Raw genomic sequence first — 19,817 nt, 5'->3', positions numbered from 1 at the left:
TCTTAGAAATGATTTCATATCTACTATTAAAAAAAGGTAACATGCTATTTTAAAATGCTAAGAGCAAAATTGTAACTTACCATCTAACAGGTCCCTTATCTTATCCAAATAAATTTCAAAATATGAAACCTGAAGGTAAAGAAATGAAGGAAAAAAGATTAAAAATTTAAAATAATTTATTCACTTGTTCATTAAAGTTAACAGGGTCCAGACTAGGGGATAGAGTTATCAACAACTCAGCCACAGCTCATGCTCTACCGGGAAGATATGAACTCTCTAAACTGCTCATGTAACGAAATAGCAATTTCCATTATGTATCTTCATCTAAAATGAATTAGACTCATGAGAACAGTAAGAACCTTTGAGTTCAGAGCACCTGGGTGGCTCAGTCAGTTAAGCAGCTGCCTTTGGCTCAGGTCATGCATGATCCCAGGGCCTAACAGGATGTCTGCTTCTACCTCTGCCTCCCTGCCCCCAACTCCGCTTGCGGTCTCTCACTCTCTCTCTTAAAAATAAAAACTTTACCAGAACAGCAACAACAACAAAAGCCTTTGAGTTTAGTAACAAACTCCTTCACTTTCATAGAGAAGGAGGTGAAGACAAAAAAGAGGTTTTGTGACCCTGTTTAAGGTCATCTAATGGTATGAAGAACCCCAGTTCACTAACCGTAATGATATTTCCACTGTAACTGTCCAAAGAACTTTTAAAATATTTTTTAAAAAGGAAGAACATTTATTATTTCTTGGAGTAAAATTATTCTAGGTGTAAAACAGAACACAATCTTTCCCCAAGTCTTATACCTTAATATGAAATTCCAAATTTTCGTCCATGGAGTAAATGTAATTAAAAATATCTTGCACTATTCTTGGAATAATCCCCATGCCTTCTGGATCATGAAGTTTACCCTAAACAGAAAATGAAATGAGACTCAAAGAAATATGAATTAAAAGTAAAAATTTTCAATCTACAATTTGCAGTAACAAGGGACAGTAATTGTAATTGTGGCCATTTTTTGGTGAAAACAGCTCTACAAATACCCCCAAAAAATCCAATTCAAGTATTACACATTGGTATTTTAAATACTGCATGTCAACAATAAGGGTTACCAATGGTTCTAAGCCTTTTATTTTGGATTTAGATTATCCATGCTTGTGCAATAAACTTATTTTCGAAAGAGGTTTTAGTCTGTTTCTTCCCACATATCTTTATTGTTCCTTCAAGTCAAATCAACACACATGCTAGAAATGTCTTCGTTCTCTGTAACTTTATGGAATAAGTAATATGAATTACACTAAAATAAGCAGTCATTTTAGACAGAATGCTCAGATAAATGATAAAAGCAGATGCTTTGTAGCAGCAGCATAAGATCATTTTCTAGATCAAAGTTTAGGCAGGACCACATCTTACTAATAACAGCACCAAAAACTGTGGAGACATTCTTATTAAAGAGTTCAGATATTTGGAGAGAATTAATTGCTCTGAACAGAAATGAAAACATATGAAACATTTAAAATTTCAAATTTCTATTATAAAGTAACAGGAAATTTCCATTAATTCTAAAATGCTCATCTTTTGTGGTTATGCTAATAAAACAAAGTTAAGATAGGATTTCAAGTATATAATGTCATTATTTGAACTCCAGGACTGATTAGATTACAACAATGAAGTTATCTGTATATTATATGTACCAGAGAATCCAATAAAGAGTAAATATGTTTAAGCATGATAAAATAATTTCACAAATAGTGAATGAATGCACACTCTATTCCGTAAACTACATGGTAAGTACAGATTATAAAATGTTACCTCCATTGTGTGTGTCTTCCCAGAGGACGTCTGTCCATATGCAAATATTGTTCCATTGTATCCTTCAAGTACATCTATGAGAAAATAAGAGATTTTATACTTCAGTGGAATTTTTTTCCCTCTAAAAGAGTCATAAGAAATTACTTAAGAGTCTTAGAAAACACTGAAAAAATTCACATAGATATTAACTGTTTCTCATCCATGCTTAATAAAATCTGCACAAGAAAATATCGGGGAGGGGGGTGCCTGGGTGGCTCAGGTCATGATCCCAGGGTCCTGGGATCGAGCCCCACATCGGGCTCTCTGCTTAGCAGGGAGCCTGCTTCATCCTCTCTCTCTCTGCCTGCCTCTCTGCCTACTTGTGATCTCTGTCTGTCAAATAAATAAATAATAATAAAAAAAAAGAAAGAAAGAAAATAGCTGTTGGAAGAATGATGAAGAAGATTCAGATTTTCTTTACACGAATATGAAAGACACCATAAAAGTTGAAGTTTAGTTCATGAAATATTTATAAAGACTGAAGAGAAATAAGAATATATTAATAGTAATTTTCTTAGTGATGATCCACCTAAGCAATTACTTTCTCTCCAGCCCAGATTACTTTCTGTCGTCAATGAAACACAAATTTTAAATTTCATTGTTTATGATCATCTCTTACATAGTGCACATCTCAAAAGTCTTTACGCTGTATTCCAAGGCTTTATGTGATCTCAAAGGAAAACTTTTCTGCAAATTTACATACAGATATGAATTCATCTTTACAAATAGGATTGCTGATTAATGGTTAACTGGTAGTTAAAGCTTACAAACCCATACAATAGTCCTCCTTATACAAGCATCAAGCCCAGCTGTACCTCAAAAATAAATTTTCAAAATATCTGTGAAATTAAAAATAAAACTGTTCTAGCCCTGTATGTACTCCAAGATCTATCTTTAATATCTAAGTATCTTCCTTTACTAGGCTGAAGGGGAAAAAAAAAAATGCGTAACAAGGTGACCTTTTGGTTTTCAGTTTTCAGGGATTTGGTTTGTTTCTGTTTTGGTTTTGTTGACAAAAAGGTACTATGAAATTACACTGTATTCCAGAGGAAGCCAAAGTAAAAAGAGAAGCCTCTGTTGGAAACAGCACATGCTAAGTAAATTAGTAACCAGGCCAATTCTTTTTTAAAACTTATTATTAAAAAAAAAAAAAAAAACCTCAACACTGGGCACAACTAACTAGATATTAGCAAATTTCCTATAGGCACATTTATTAATGAGAAAAAGAAGGTACTTATTTCCTTGGGAAAATTTTAAGAGAACTCAAATCACATTTAAAATAGGAGGCATTGGGGGTACATGGGTGGCTCAATAGGTTAAGCGTCCTACTTGACTGGCCTCAAGTCATGTCTCAGGGTTTTGAGACTGAGCCCCGCGTCAGCTTAAGACTCTTCTCTCCACCTCAAACCCTCCCCCAACCCACCTTTAAAAAAAAAAAAGAAAGAAAGAAAAAAAAATAGGGCTCCTGGGTGGCTCGGTTGGTTGGGCGACTGCCTTCAGCTCAGGCTGCAATCTTTGAGTCCTGGGATTGAGTCCTACATAGGGCTCTCTGCTCGGCAGGGAGTCTCCTTCTCCCACTGACCTTTCTCCATTTGTGCGCTCGCTCTCTCTCTCTCTCATGCTTTCTCTCTCCCCCAAATAAATAAATAAAATCTTAAAAAAAAGTAAGATGGCACTGCAGTATTTCTGAACAAGAAATTATCTGGAGAACGAAGTACAGTCTCTTTCCAATTCACTCCCTTTACACATAATTGTTTTCAGTATATCAATGCCATACCTTCTGCTTAAGGATGTTTTTATCAATCAAATAAAACCTAAGGAAAAAATCCAAATTTTTGTTATATCCATAAAATACTGGTGGGTGAATTAACAAGTGACTCTCTCAAAATCAACATGTAGTAGCATATACCTATATTATAGAATAGGATATTACAGTATACCTGTGGTTATGTGAAACTGTATTCTATGAGGGCACCAAGGACAGCAAATGCATGCATTTGTTTTCGGGACTTCAAGCATAACCTTAAAAATTTCACATGATTACAGAGATTATGGAATATTCAACACTCAAATACTTACTGAGCACCTGCCATGATCTATACTCCGCTCTTGGTGCAAGAGATACTAACAACAACAGATTAGGCGATTTCCTAATGCCACCTTATCACTAAGTAGTTTGACACTTTTAACAATTAGGAAAATAATTTTTGCCTACCTTCAAATCCATCCCTGACTTTATTTTCTACGCTGACTTATTCCCAACAAATCTAAACATACAGATAAAGGGAATACATTTTACAGTGTACATTCCTATAACCTCCACCAAGACTCTACCATTAACACTTTATAATTTTACTATTTAATCATGTATCTATTCATTCATCTCATGTTTTAATGTATTTCAAAGTAAACTAGACATCAGTATACTTTCACCTAAATACTTCACCACGCAGGTATCTTTAACTAGGATTCATTTTCCAGTTTTATTCCTGAGGTAAAATTTATATACAATGAAATGTACCTATCTTAAGCATGGATCTTTAAAAAAAAATTATATTCATCTGAAAATCCGAGAGAGCATACATCTGTAATCAGGTAAAATTAGACACTTTTTGTCCTGCCTCTTATTTGCCACCTCCCACCATCCTTCCTCTTACACTGCTATTTTGTGTTGGTCAAAATGATCAAATCTGACAATTTCACATTCAACTTCAGTTACACCATAATGTATGCTGCTCCCTACATTGTGATACTCTTCTCATGTGGGTATGCTTTGGTCCATGTGTCATCTCTACCAGGAAGGCAACCTTCTTTCCTTCCTACTCTGTGCATCCTTTAAGACTAGCTTAGACTTTGCTTTTTCCTCCAACCCAACTATATATAAAACCAGTCACCTCATTCTATGTGTTCTTACAGTATCTACATTTAAACATTGTATTTATAGCTGCACATTGCAACTGTCAATTTACTTATCTGCCTTCTTCACCAGCTTTTAAACTCCTTGAGGCCAGGGTTGTGCTTAACTCCTAGCACAGTGCCTGGCACTTAGTAGGAACTCAAATGCTTGCTGAATGATTATTGCCATTACTAACACAGAGCATCTTTCTAAAGCCTCCCTCCTTGTTTAAAATATACTTTTGCTGTTCTTGTGAGAAACAGAGATGGACAACTATGGGTATGTACTACTTCTCTCATACTTTGTAAAAAAGAAAAACATTTAGTAAGCAAGACAACAGCATAACACCTTCGAAAAGTCACCTCTCTCTGAACTTCCTCATGAGGAAACGTCCTCATCAACAAAGGAGAAGGCTTAATTAAGAGAAGGCTATGAAAATTAGAAGTCCTCATATAAAATTATTACTGCTAACATATGAGAACATACAATGTGCCAGGCTCTTATAATTTTTCATATATTAATGTATTAAATCCTCAGCAAACTCTATGAAAGGTACTCTTTGTAGTCCCACTTTATAGATGATGAAACTGAGAAAAGAGATATTAATTTGCTCTACTTCCACAGCTAGCAAGATGGAGGTGGGATGCAGACCTAGACAATCTTGGTTTTAAGGACATACTCATAACCACTGCACTGTACTATCAAGGAACACAGGAACTAAAAGAAACCTATGGCAGACCACATCTGTTTAAATTAAAAGTAAATGCTGTGGCAGCCAGTTCAGGTCAGGAAGCTATGGTAGGAAATCTATGAAGACCTGGTATGATGAGGAATCTATGAAGGCCTGGTATGATGGGTAGCATACAGCAAGCACGGAGTAAGTGACAACTACTTCATACATGGAAGTAAAAAGATATCACTCAGATTTGGAATTCACTAGAGAATACCAGTGGGTTAACCTCATTCAAAATAAAGAAAACTTATCTAATGAAGCTACAGAAAGGAAAAAGGAATAACTCTGTACATAATAAAGTTATATGTGTGTGTGAGCATATATATACATTCACATACACACAAACTTTTACAGAAATTCATATTATGAAACAGTGCTCAGCCAACTGACAGAGGAGCCCAGACAGTACCAGTTGCTTCAGGTCACCCTTGGCAGCTTGCTCATCAAATCTACATCTCAGAAGAAATACCTACTCACACATCATTTTGCTGATCGCTACCTACCAGAAGTTTCTAACCTTGGTCTTCCAACAGGTTTGTTTGCCAATGACTGTCCCAACTCCACCCTGCCATGTATTTAATTGGTTTCCCATCCTCAGACCTCACCAGAAACCCACCATTTACCTCATTTCTTTCCTTATATCCATGTTTATTTACTGGTAACTCCTCCACATTCATAATCTTGTCCTGGACAAGTCCCACTACCTACCACATCCAGTCTCCTCCAAAGTGGTTGAGAGCATTTGGATGAAGACAGAAGGAGTTAAGTCAGATGACACTTTTCTAATATAAATTTCTGTGGCAAAGCTGCCACAGAAGCTGGATACAGTGACAGAGCTTTCTACTACAATAGTTACTTGAAGTCTAATTTTGTTGAGTGAAAACACTGTAGGCTATGAATTATCCCAAGCACAATTATTGTTGATTAAATCACGAAAGTAATTTCTTCTCTCAGAATAGAAGAAACAAGCAGCAATTGGTATCTGTTGTGCTTGCTTCTTCATACCAGGCCCTGGGTAAAGTTCTTTTACATGAATCCTCTTTTTAAATCTTCACAGACCCTTATTTTGCAAAACAAGAAACACAGACATAGAAAAGTTAAGTAACTTCCCAAAAGTCACAGAGCTAAGAAGTGGCAGAATCTAAATTCCAATCTAGGTTTATCTGATTCCAAAGCCTATCCACACAGCAAATAAAGGAACTGCTATTCATTGGGGCGCCTAGGTGGCTCAGTGGGTTAAGCCTCCACCTTCTGCTCAGGTCATGATCCCAGGGTCCTGGGATGGAGCCCTGCATCAGGCTCTCTGCTCAGGAGGGAGCTTGCCTCCTCCTCTCTCTCAGCCTGCCTCTCTGCCTACTTGTGATCTCTGTCTGTCAAATAAATAAATTAAAAAATTTTTTAAAAAGGGAACTGCTCTTCAGCATTCAGTTCCAAACAGTAAAGCAGGAATTTGCTGTGAAGTAAAAGGACCTGAATTTTGATGAGGGAAATTTCACTAAATGAATGATGTTATCTTAAAAATTGTAAACAGAACAGAAGGTAATAGAAACATATACCTTAGGACTTTAGGACAACAGATTTCAAAGAGTTCTAAGAAAGGTAAGATATGAGACCATTATTAAGAGACTATAGGGCATGAGCTTTTTAAAAATATTCAGAAAAAGACTAATGTCTGAGTAGACCTATACTGCCCAGAAAATAAAATGTTAACAGACAATATAAGACAGAGGGTAGTCCCATTTTATTAACACCTTCTTCAATATTATCCTGAAAATGAAACAACAGAATAAACAGTCAAGAGAGACTTCAAGACTGAGGTGGGTAAGACAATGAAAAGAACGGTTTTAAGTGAGCTCAAGTTTCTAATTATAAGAGAATATTTCATAGATAAAAATTTCCCAGCTACCATAGCTGATTTTTAAAAGCCACAGAGAACAAAAGCAACAGAAGATGACTAACTTGTAAATGTTATACTCATTTTCAAAAAGGAAAAATGATAGATTATTTTTGGTACACCAAAATTTCACTGAGGAAAACCTATAGTTGAACTAAACTCATTTCCTGTACCATGACTTCATAAAAGGACCCAAGTTTTTCATAATATTCTTGTTGACATGCTGACAAAACTAAAAACCAGCGGCGAACTATACAAGAGAATCGGAAGTTGGCTGACTACCCAGTGTGACTTTTAGAAGACTAGGTTAAGGACCACAGCCCATTAAGCATCTTAATAAATGATTTAGAGTAATATTTTTCAAACAACGTCTATAAATAAGGAGTTTAGCAGAATTCCAAAATCCTGCTGGATTTGGATTAATTTCAATAATCCAAATAAGCTGAGAGCCAACACATATCCCTAATAAGATAACCATAAAAACAAAACTCAAAATACAATCAAGAGGTAAAACGAACAACAGGGAATCCGCACTTTAAAAGCTTACAGTCAAGGGCCCCTGGGTGGCTCAGCTGTTAAGTGCCTGCTTTCAGCTCAGGTCATGATCCTGAGGTTCCTGGGACTGAGCCCCACATTGGGCTCCCTGCTCTGTGGGAAGCCTGCTTCTCCCTCTCCCACTCCCCCGCCTGTTTCCCTCTCTTGCTGTCTGTCAAATAAATAAATAAAATAAAATTTAGGGAAAAAAAAAAAAAAAGCTGCCAGTCAAATTTAAAAAACTTCAAGTATTGAATGGGGTTTAATTGGCTCCAGCAGATGTGAAAAAGACCTGAAACACTTAAATTGCTCTCGAGCTCATGAATCAATACCTTAGTATTTTTCAAAAAGTAATGTAAAATCTTAGCCTGTACTGATGAAAAAAGTACATCGAAATACAAAGAATGTAATATAATTGTGTTCTGTAACAGATCCACTTGGAAAACTATTTGATGCCTACAAACAAAAGATGACACTGCCTGTTCTTCTTGCAATCATTTATAGAATCAAGTTAATTCTCCAACAGCTTCTATGAGTTTTTCAGCATCCAGTCCACTCTCTCACTAATACCATTCCTGTTCTAATTCTTGAAGGTTCCGGTGTCCATGTAGCAGATGATCCTACTAAAATACCTAGTTTTCTCCAGATGCCAACTAACCTCTAGACCTTTTCATTACTACCTACACTGCCTTCCTAATGTTAATTATGTACCTTCCTCCTATTATTCCTTCTAGTACCCCGATTTCAAAAAACATTCGAGCCCACAAAGACTGTAACAAACTAATCTTACCACTTCCTTTCACTGTCCCTCAAACCCATTCCCCCCAGCTGTATTCTCCTTCCTCTCATTCACCTTAGATTCCATGGTTCACTATTATCATTCTCTTGATTCATTCTCAATTGTTTTGCCCTTCTCTCCCTCTTTTATAATCACCTGGCAAAACCCAAGTAAGGTAAATTCAGCTCTTCTGGCAGCTAACCTCAAGTGGGCCCTTGGCAATGCTACCTGGCAATACTGCCACATTTCTTTAATCCATTCCCTTCTACTGCCAGACAACTTCACTCCTTCTCTTAGAATTGCCTACCCCATCTTCACTCTGGGCTAACTTTGTACCCATGATCATAGACAAAATAGAATTTTGAAAACCTGTATTTTTCTTCCATCACACCTATAGACTTAGTTCTACCCAAAAACTCTACCTCTTCTCTTACTGGATGAACTGTTCGTGCTTCTACTTAACCCTAACCTGTCCACCCTTATACTGAATTCCATCCTCTCCACTCTAGGGAATGTTACAATTTTTGCCACAATCTAAGAAGTACTTTCTAACAATTAGAGCTGACAAAAAGTAGAATAAATTATATCACAAAGTAATGGCTATTTAAGATCCATTTGACAAAAGGGAGTTATGTAGTAATTGGAAGTCCAAATAATCACTCACACCCTCTCAGCTCCAGGGTTCTATGGTTTTAGAAAGTATAAACTTGAAAAAGCTTAGTATAAAGTAATAGTATTAACTGGAACATACGCACTTTTCTCACCCTTGGTAACCTCTGTTAAATTCTTCAAGTGTTTTTCTGTTGAACACAAGAGGAGTCTTTGGGGGAAGAAAGAACAATGGAATGGAAGAATGACCAATTTTCTACTACTATTTAGAAACCCATTTAACCATTCTGTAATCATTCTCAAACTGCTGCATTTCCAGAACTGCTACCTTAAAAATTCTCTTGGGAATATCTAATAGAACTGCATCTTCCAAGAACAAGTGTGTAATTCTAATATTCTTATACTACCTTTCACTAAGTATTGTATATAAATTACATCATGGAAGGGTGCCTGGGTGGCTCAGTCAGCTAATCAGTGCCTTCAGCTCAGGTCATGATCCCAGGGTCCTGGGATGAAGCCCCACGTTGGGCTCCCTGCCCAGCAGAGAGCCTGCTTCTCCCTCTCCCTCTGTCTGCAGCTCTGCCTACTTTGTGCTCTCTGTCAAATAAATAAAATCTTTAAAAAAAAAAAAAAAAAATTAGATCATGGAATTTGAGCCATAATGTGTTTACTAATTGTATCTGATCTTTTCATTATTTAAACAACTGTCTTCTACAATTAACTAAAAAAAGGAGTGCATTAAAAATGAAAAAATTGGACAATGAGAAAGATCACAAAATTTTACTTACTGTTAAGACAACAGCATGTTAAATATATTTACCTTTAACAATCTTCTTTGCACAGTCATTATACACTTGCTCTTGAGAGGTGTTTGACTGGAACACTCGGTCAAATGCATACGGCTTGGACTGAAAAATAGAAACAAAGATTTCAACTACACAAAGTAAAGGCGAACGGCCCCTTCTAAGTTCCTTTAAAGATGGCATTATATATTTAACCTTCTAAATAGAGTACCTACTATATATATTACTTCGTGTCACAGAATCTTGTGGAAAGGACCTTAAGGATCACAAAGTACAAATCCAATAGAATGAACTCCACAAAACCAAAAATGTCTATTTTTGTCTTTGTTCTATTTCCAGGGCTTACCACTACTATAACAAGCACTCATATATTGCTGAGTGAATTTTATTTAATGACTGTCTACTCTGGCAAGCACTAAGACTATACTTTCAATAATAGTATCATTTTGCCAATAAAGAAACTAGAATCCTGAAATGTAAAAAAGGTATTAATGACAAAATTAAAATTTAAATTAAAATCTCCCACCAATTCAGAGCTCCCTCCACTACTTCCATTAGGCTTTTCATTTTACTGCAATAGCTTTTCAGTCATTTCATTCATTTAAAAATTTTTATGGAATGCCCGATATACTAGACATACATCTCACTAGAATGATGACCAAGACAGAGACATGCTTTAGTGGAGGTTAAGTAATAGTGGGGCAGACATTAGACAAATAATTATGTGACTAGCATTCTGACTCATGCAACAGAATGCTATGAGAGCATATAAGAGAAGAACCTGAATCTGGGAGAAGGCAGAAGAATGCCAGGGAACCACTCTGGAGAAGGGATATTTAAGAACTGAAAAAAAGAGTAGCACCTAGCTCATTGCTTGCCTCTTCAATACTAGTCAAGGGAGGGTGAATGCAGGAAGTACCCTAGGTACTGGACGCATAAATCCTAAGGCAGAGGGCTCCTGGGCGGCTCAGTTGGTTAGCTGCTTCTGCTCAGGTCATGATCCCAGTGTCCAGGGATGAGCCCAGGATCTGGCTTTTCCCTCTCCCTGCTGCTCCCCCTACTTGTGCACACTCTCTGTCAAATAAATAAATAAAACCTTCAAAAAAAAAAAGACCCTAAGGCAGAAATGAAGCTGCAGAATGCAATAAACCAAAAGTTAAGCTGGAAGTTATGGAGCAAAGCTCCAATGTGACAACACAGTAAAAAGGCAAATAACATCAATATTATTTTGAAAAGTTCTGACCTTGTGGGTCTCCTGAAAGGATCCTGGGGACTCATTTAAAGAACTGACACAGTCTGAAGTTGAGCCAGAGGGATGAAATGAAAAATATTAGAGTATAGCATCCATGCAAGTGAAGGAAAAATTATTGAGGGAGTGATTGTGTCAAATATAGCTGTGAGGTCAAGGCAAAATTGAAAAATAGCCATTTAAAAAGGTTAGCGTGGAAAGAGATTAAAAAAGAATGGGAAGAAGCGGCACCTGTGTCTTCACCTCAGGTCATGATCCCAGAGTCCTGGGATCAAGTCCCATTGGGCTCCCTGCTCAGAGGGAAGCCTCCTTCTCCCTCTCCCAGTCCCCCTGCTTGTGTTTCCTCTCTTGCTGTGTCTCTCTCTGACAAATAAATAAGTAAAATCCTAAATAAATAAATAAATAAATTAAAAAAAGAAAGAAAGAAAGAAAGAATGGGAAATAAATAAGTAGAGAAATCTGGCTGAGGGTCTAAAGACTTTTTTTTTTAAGGACAAGATCTGAGCAAGTTTAAATGCTGGCCGGAACAATCTAGTAAACTAAAAGAAAAAATAACATATACGGATGTAAGAGGAGAGCAAGGAGGTCTAGTATTTGAAAGTATATGCTTGCTCTCTACCCTTTCTTAAAGGAAAGGAAGGAAGCTAGACCTTAAATACAAAACAATCATGACCATCCAAAAAATCCTTAACTTTATAGAATACTTCCTAGGCCTCTGCTAAAAAAGACCTTACTTTTTAGGAATTATGCTTCACAATCTCCTTCCCCAAAACTTGGAATAACAGTTAAAATGAAAAGTACAATGAAACAGATATTCCTAAATGGCTTTCCAAAATCATTAATAATTCTCCTTCCCTTTGCAGCTTCCCATTACATAGGCTGGGAAGCTAACTACCTGATAGCCTAGTCTCCTTGCAACCAGTGGCCACATGACCCATTTCTAGATACTACAAAGTAAGTGACGGTCTGCTGAGGGGTCTTGGGAAAGGGTTTTGTTTTTTTTTTTTTTTTGATAAAAAGGACCATCTCAGCTGTAGCTGCCCTTTCTCCTTTCTGGAATGATGGAGCTGTAGCATCCATCTTAAAAACATGAAGAAAAATCAATAGCTTAAGGATGACAACAGATAACAGATTCAGTAAGCAGCAGCACTAGGGGCCTATCTCCAGACTTTTAACATGTAAGAATAATAATCTCTTTAAATCTCTTTGTTGTTTGTTTGCCCTCTGCAGCAGAAAGCATTCTTAAAGGATATACTATGATGACTTCACTTTGGCATCAATTAAAAGTTGGCATCTTAATGTCTATTCTTTGCCTGTGAGACAAACATAAAAGTGTCCTTTAAAAAAAAAAAAAAAAGATAGATTGATTTATTTGGCAGAGAGAGACAGACAGACACACAGACACACACAGAGAACACAAGCAGGAGGAGCCAGAGAGGAGAAGCAGACTCCCCACCAAGCAGGGAGACCGATGTGAGACTATCCCAGAACCCTGGGATCATGACCCGAGCCGAAGGCAGCCACTTAACGACTGAACCACTCAGGCACCCCTAAAAGTGTCCTTTTGCTAAAATTCTACAAAGACATTAACCTTCAATTTTACAGGTGCAACGAAAAAAGAGGCAATCTATTCTTTTAGTGATTCTACAAGACGTATTTGTGATGAACAATTTCTAAAACACAAGTACATTCAAAATAACAATCAGCAGCCAGAGATAAACCACACTAATTTTTTTGATGTGAAAAGAAAATAAATTTTCCTCTTCATGTATCCAGAAAACATTTATTTAGCACCTGTACGGTATCAGAAATTGTAAATGAGTACTGTAAATGAGAATTTTAGAAATGTTATTTAATTAGTACAGACTATAGGGTTCAAAGAACAGAAAATAAAACTGGGTAGAATCTTGAAATATACGGCTCCTGGGTGGCTCAATCAGTTAAGCATCTGCCTTTGGCTCAGGTCATGATCCCAGGGTCCTGAGATCAAGTCCTATGTTCCTGGAATCAAGCCCTGCATCAGGCTCCCTGCTGGACAGGGAGTCTGCTTCTTCCTCTACCCTTCCCCCTGCTTGTGCTTTCTCTCTCTCAAATAAATAAATAAGATCTTAAAAAAGAAAAAAATCTTGAATATAAAGCTAAGAAACTGTGTAAAATAGGATCAAATAGTGGTTCAGTAATGTTAACAGAACTGAAATGGAAACAACCTCTAGCATTAAAGAACTCACAATTCTGGCAGAGTCAAGAACAGACTACAACTAGCCAAAATACACATTTAATAAAATTGCATAAAAATATACTATGAAAAATTAAAAAATGATTAACTCAAACTGTGCTTGCAAGAAGCAAATTAATCAACAGAAAATAGGCAATAGCATGAAGACAACTGCATCCTTCCAAAAGAAGTAATAACATACTAAAATAAACATTTAAAACATATAAAGAACAAACACCACTGAGCTTGAAGTTATCCCATTATTACATCAGTAAAAAGAGTGGTCATAAACCATTTAGAAAGAAATATACCAAAAATAATGGGTAATAGGGACACCCAGGTAGCTCAGTCAATTGAAGCATCTGCCTTCAGTTGAGGTCATGATCCCAGGATCCTGGGATGGAGTCCCACATCGGGCTCCTTGCTCAGTGGGGAGCCTGCTTCTCCCTCAGCCTGAGGCACTCCCTGCTTTTGCACATTCTCTGACAAATAAATAAAATTAAAAAAAAAAAAGAGGGTAACAGTAAACTTGCCTAAAAAGTACTTTATGCAGGTGTTTACTATGGCATTCCTTACAGTAAACATGCAAACTAAAAAATAACTAAGCTGGGATTAAGTGTTATGTTCTATCACTGTTCAATCAAAAATTAAGTGCTAAGCATTAAGTTGACAAAGATCTTTTAATTCCAAAACTAAACTATAATTTTGGTATGTAAGGTAAATGTTTAATTAGAGATCTAGTCATGAAATTACTAACTGATAATAGCTTCCTGGAATGAAAAACAAGACTTATGAAATATAAAAATTACTTCTAATAGTCTACAATTAAGGGACATCTCCTAACCAAAACTTTTCAAATAAATTAAAGAAAGGAAAACATTATCTGGACATCCGTATCTTAAAAACCTGGTTCTTGGCCTTGAAATGTATATTAGGTAGTCTTACTTCTATGAACCTTCAAAGATACTTCAACTCATAAAATATATTCACACCTGACAGGCTTCAAAGGGACAAAACCAAATGGGAATAAGCTTATTTGAACTGCAACCATAACTTAGATTTTTTTTTTCTTTTTAAGATTTTATTTTAAAGTAGTCTGCCTAACATAGGGCTTGAACTCACAACCTTGAGGTTAAGAGTCACAAGATCCACTGACTGAGCCGGCCAGGGACCCTATATCTTAGATTTCTTAAGTGAAGTGGCTCCTGTCTGTATCTGGAGAGACCAGACTGAACACCAAATCTGGTTATAAAGGTCACCCTCCTAAGCAGGAATATACCTTTCTCTGGAATTCTGAATAGTGACCCTCAGATCACATGAGATTGTATTTTACCAGACTTTGCTTAGTCTGACAATGATTGTTAGTTAACGTATCATAATTGTACAGGTATGTGAGGAGGGCTTCTTTCTCTAAGATTTATTTGAGAGACAGAGAGCCCGCCTGTGCATGCACATGTGTGAATGCTCATGCAACCTGGGTGAGGCGCAGGGGCAGAGAACCTTGTGGAGCCTGAGGCAGAGCTCAATCTTGGGACCCAGGAGAACATGACCTGAGCTGAAAACAAGAGTCAGCTAGGCAGGCTTCTTCTCTTTCAATTTTCACACTTATGGTAATGAGGATCAAACACCATAACATCGTTCATTTGAAAAGAGAAATCCTGTGAGCTATAGACAAGAACTAGACAAGATGATCTAATTAGGTTTTACTTTCCTTTAATTTCAATGAACTGCAACAGCCTGTTGTTGGTTCTGACAGTCTCTTCGGTATACCATATAAGGAACCATGATTGGTCAAGATACTTAACAATACAAATATGCACGTTCCACTTTTACAGTTCATAAAAGAGTAACTTTTTCTATTGATTTTTTTTTTTCCTGGAGTTTTCGGCAGGCTTATTTCAACTACACAAGGTGTTACCCTTGTCCTCTTTTGTGGATAACAAGTTCTCTTATTTAAAGCAAATTCTATTTTTATCAAGTAAAGGTTTTCCTTAATTCACTTACTTCATTTTTGTGATGTGGTATTTATACCTCTTCAACAAGCACTTAATACCCTAAAGAGTTGTATAAAGACTGTAAAACATAGAGCAACACTACAGGATTACAAGATTTGCCTGCCACAGGACATATTAAAGTCTCTGATGTAACAAGAATAAAAAGTTTTGACAAAAGTGAACTTAGATGAAAGTGAGAATCCTCAGAAATTATTTTCTACAGGAGCACAGACTGTATCTATAATTCGATCACATTATAAACTAAAATACTTACCCTTTTACATTGTGATTTAACCAGAAGATTGTATACAAAATGTTTTAAGATCACGTTTAAAATAATTTAGTTTAAATTCCACACTGCAGCAATCCTTTCTTAAAACTGTTCATTTGAAATCAGGATCCAGTAAAATGAACAAAACAAATCTAGAGATTTTTAAAACTTTAAAATTTCACTCTCCCAGCTATCCCTCATAAATTTTCAACAGCCTTTGAAAAAATTCATTAAAAAAATTGAGATGTCTTGTAACCAATAACTTAGTATGTGCAGGATTAGCTTTTGAAAATAATGAAGTAAACATGCTGCCTTACATTTCTTAAGGCTAGGTGACTCTGCCATATTTCTGCCTAAACTTTAAAAAAAAAAAAAAAAAAGACTAAAGATGCTTACGAGTTTACCTAAAGGCCAACTGTTTATTACAGATTCACAACTCAATCACTTATCCATTATTTCTATTATTATGTATATTTATTTACATTGTTCAGGAAACTTAAATAAGAACTTATAAGAACTTTATTCAAAGGAAACAACCTAAAATACAAGTGTGCTTACTGTGGTAACTATTTTAACTCTTTCCTAGTTTGTCTTATTTGGGCAGAAAGCTGCCTTCTCAATGTATTTTGGGAATCCTATCATTCCAACAAATGAATCTTGGTAATACTTACAGATTTGCTTAAACACACACAAAAATCTGCAAAAATAAGATATTCTTTATACAAGTCTAAAAGGAAAATCGTTTTGATGTATCAATCACTGTTGAGCAGCTGAATAATCACAAAAACTATGAGAAACTAGTAGCCAGTTTGCCAACTAATCCAGGCCTTGCAAGCTTCCTCTGATTCCATGTCAGAGATATTCTAAAGGAAAAGGATGACTACTGTGCTTAACTTCGTAGTTTTACCAATGTCATTTATCGTTTATCTCATGAACTTGTTAACAAAAAAAAAAAACAGCCCACACAGTAGTAGCTGGCAGTTGTTGGTAATCTAATGACTTCTTTGCCAAAAGCCTACAGAGCAACAGAGAGCTATGACATTCAATTTCTAAAGCTGAACTTTGCAAACTTTCACATAAAAATTCTTAAAAGAACTTCAATCCTGTCTTGTAGGTCAATGCTCTTCACCAGCAGTGTCCCATCTCCTATGACCCCCTTTGTTGTTTTTCCAAACTAAACTGTGCAAACAATATGCTAAATATGGAATGGCATCAGAGAAAAAAAAACTAACATTTAGATTTTGTACCATGATAGCAACGTAGAAAAAATTCTGCCACAATGGCATTACCAAAAAAGATAGATATATTTTAGTCACAATTCACTCTTCTGTAAGCAGTGTCCTACTACCCATTTTAACCTTCCTGAACGGGGGTTGTAAAATATTTGCAGATACCTTTCAATACCAGAGATCAGACCTAAAATAAAATAAGTTAAAAAAAAAAAAATCAACCTTACATTCTGGTTTCCCTGACAATAATCAACCAACTCTGGTCATGTTTTATACCACAAAGGACACTACTTCGCCATCCTTGAGATTTATCAAAATCGATTTTTCAAGGTAGAAGTAGGGATCTAGTACTAACAAGAAATCCAATTTACTGATCAAATTTCTTTTCTTTTTAAAGCTTGCATTTGTAATACCCTGATACAAAGTTAGCACTCTTTGCTATACTGCTACCCCCTAAAACCCAGTAAGAGTATATAGATCATTCTGGGCACCTATTTGACCCAGTCTGAGTTGGCCAGATCAGCTAGAAAACTGAAGAAAATTGATCACTCCTATTTCAAAAGAGAACTCAAGTCTTTTTACAGTCGTCGATTCGCAATTTTTAATAGTTAACATGAGCATTCATTCATCACTCCAAGGACGGGTGGGTGAGCGTAAGAGACACAGATATATTTGCAGTCGTTCGATAATTTTTCCTCCTCCCGAGAGAGAAATATGGTTCATCACGTAGCTGTGTCTTCTGTTTCTATACAATTAGGTATGTTTACTACTTAAGGTACAGTAGGGCTGGTCTTGAACCTCAACATTCCTAGCTGAACTTTAATCCTGCACGTGTTACAAATGGTAAACTTGGGGGCAGTCCAAAACACCAACAGCAAGTGCGCACACACGAGCAGAAACATAATGCAAATAAGCGCTAAACTCTCCCGGGACAGTTCCTCCAGCGCCCCAGGTGGGGGAGTGTCCCAGACGGAGACTAGGCGCCTCCCTTCTCTCCGAACTTAAGACCCGGTGAGGGCGATCCAGGAACACCCGTGGAGCTGCGCAGTCTCCCTCCCCAGGGTTATTTGAACCGGCAAACTCTACCGGGGGGCGGGGTTGGGGATACCACTGCTCGTTCTCAATTCTGCACCCCGCCACTTCCCAGAACTCCGGGCCCAGCCAGGAGCAAAGGAGCAGGACGGGGGGGACCGGGGTCACTCACCGCAATCATGACCGTGTCTTCTCCCTGAAACTTGGCGATGTACTTATCGCCGCGGTTCACCTCAGACTCGTTGAGAGGTCTGAAGCGACACATCACTTTGATGTTGCACTCGGCCGGGTCCGCCATCTTTCTCGCTGCCGGGGCCGGAGGCCGGGAGCCACTCCCCGCCGCTCAGTCTGGAAGGAAGCGGGCCCGAGCTGAAAGTAAGGGTCGCGAAGGTCGAGAGAGTCAGCAGTCTGCAGCGCCGCGCTTCCCCCGGCGGGAGTGGCCGGGAAACCCGGACTCGAAGCACCGGTGCCGGTAGCCGTCGCCCTGAAGCTCACTTCCGATCCATCATGGCAGCCATGGCGGCGGCGGCACGGGTGGAGAGTCCGCGGCTCCTCAGCTTCTCTCTCCTCGGCCTGGGCAAACTACAGGGGCTCAAGAGGATTCCAGACCCCGGGAAAGTCGCCCCCCTACTTCTTCGGAGACAGCAGGCCGGGCACACCTTTTGCTCGCCCGGCTGTCCGCTCGCCGGCTCGCCGGCAGCCGCCCTATCACTCCAGAGGCCGCAGACCGGCGACTGGGCGTCGGGATGGGCGGTGCGCGAGGAGCACGGCGCAAGCGCGGCGGGTCCCGGCTCCCTGACAACCAATCCGCGGCCGCGCCCGGCCGCGCCGCCGCCCTACCGCCACTCTTCACCCAGGGGTCGCGGATTCAAGTTTTACCGGACACTCACTGCCAGAGGTGCCTTCGGTTACGCCACTGCCTGACCTGACCGCTGGATTTCCCAGAGCGAAGGCAGATGCGTTTAGCTTTCTTTTCTTCAGGGCTCAAGGGATTTGTTAAAACTTACGTTGTAGTTTATTTAAATACAGTACTGTATTCCTAATAAGGAAGTGTTTGCTTTCTCTTTGGTCTGGAGATAAAATTGGTTCCTAGTCCGCCTTATTAGAGCGCCTTGCCAGAGAAAAGATTTGAATGAAGGGTGACACGTGGCTCTCCAGTGGAAGCGGTTACTATTTCCTGAGAGAGTGGGCTGGCGAGTCAAGAAAGAAAAAGGAAATTTATCCTAAGGAATGAAGAAAATTACTAAACGAAGGTGAAAAGTAGGGTGAGCGGGGAGAAGGCCCTCAGTCAGTCAGAGGTCCTACTTGTCTGGTAATAAATATATGGAACTCAACCCATATATTGAGGAGGAATGACTGGCCTGAGTCATTCCTGGATAAAAGGCCTGGATAAATTTGTGGATTACATGTCTAAGGGAAACCACTCAGCCGTTGAAGTTTTTTTTAGAACGGTGGATAGAATGGTAGGTAGAACCATAATGGCTCTCAACTGGAAGTCGCTCTGAGGTACTGTGAAAGGAGAACTTTCAAGACAATCAGGAACCCTTCGTGTAGGTCTCAATTATAGTTTGTAAAAAGAATGATTGCATTATAAAAACCTCCAGGGCTCTCTGTCTTCGCTCAAGACATGCCTCCAGAAGTTAACCCGTAGCTCAACAGATAGAGGTTTGTTGATCCCCAGCAATAGAAAGCTCACAACTGAGGAACTGGGGGGCAGCTCAGCAAAGGAAAAGAT

The 19,817-nt window shown here is 38.2% G+C and overlaps 1 protein-coding gene across 1 annotated transcript in view; it reads right to left on the bottom strand.

Moving 5' to 3' along the window:
• KIF5B (kinesin family member 5B) overlaps positions 1–18,813 on the bottom strand; it is a 45,896-nt gene extending 27,083 nt beyond the window's left edge. The window contains exons 1-5 of the mRNA XM_044228719.1: positions 18,255–18,813; positions 10,110–10,197; positions 1,807–1,880; positions 801–905; positions 81–129 (exon numbers count right to left, since the gene is read on the bottom strand). Of these exons, the coding sequence (XP_044084654.1) occupies positions 81–129; positions 801–905; positions 1,807–1,880; positions 10,110–10,197; positions 18,255–18,380 (442 nt within the window). The 5' untranslated portion in view covers positions 18,381–18,813. The remainder of the gene's footprint in view (positions 1–80; positions 130–800; positions 906–1,806; positions 1,881–10,109; positions 10,198–18,254) is intronic.
• Positions 18,814–19,817: the final 1,004 nt, after the last annotated feature.

The sequence above is a fragment of the Neovison vison genome, chromosome 12, assembly GCF_020171115.1.
Source record: "Neovison vison isolate M4711 chromosome 12, ASM_NN_V1, whole genome shotgun sequence".
Lineage (NCBI taxonomy): Eukaryota > Metazoa > Chordata > Mammalia > Carnivora > Mustelidae > Neogale > Neogale vison.
Note: the sequence above shows the minus strand (reverse complement) of the source record. Positions and strands in the feature narration are given on the sequence as shown.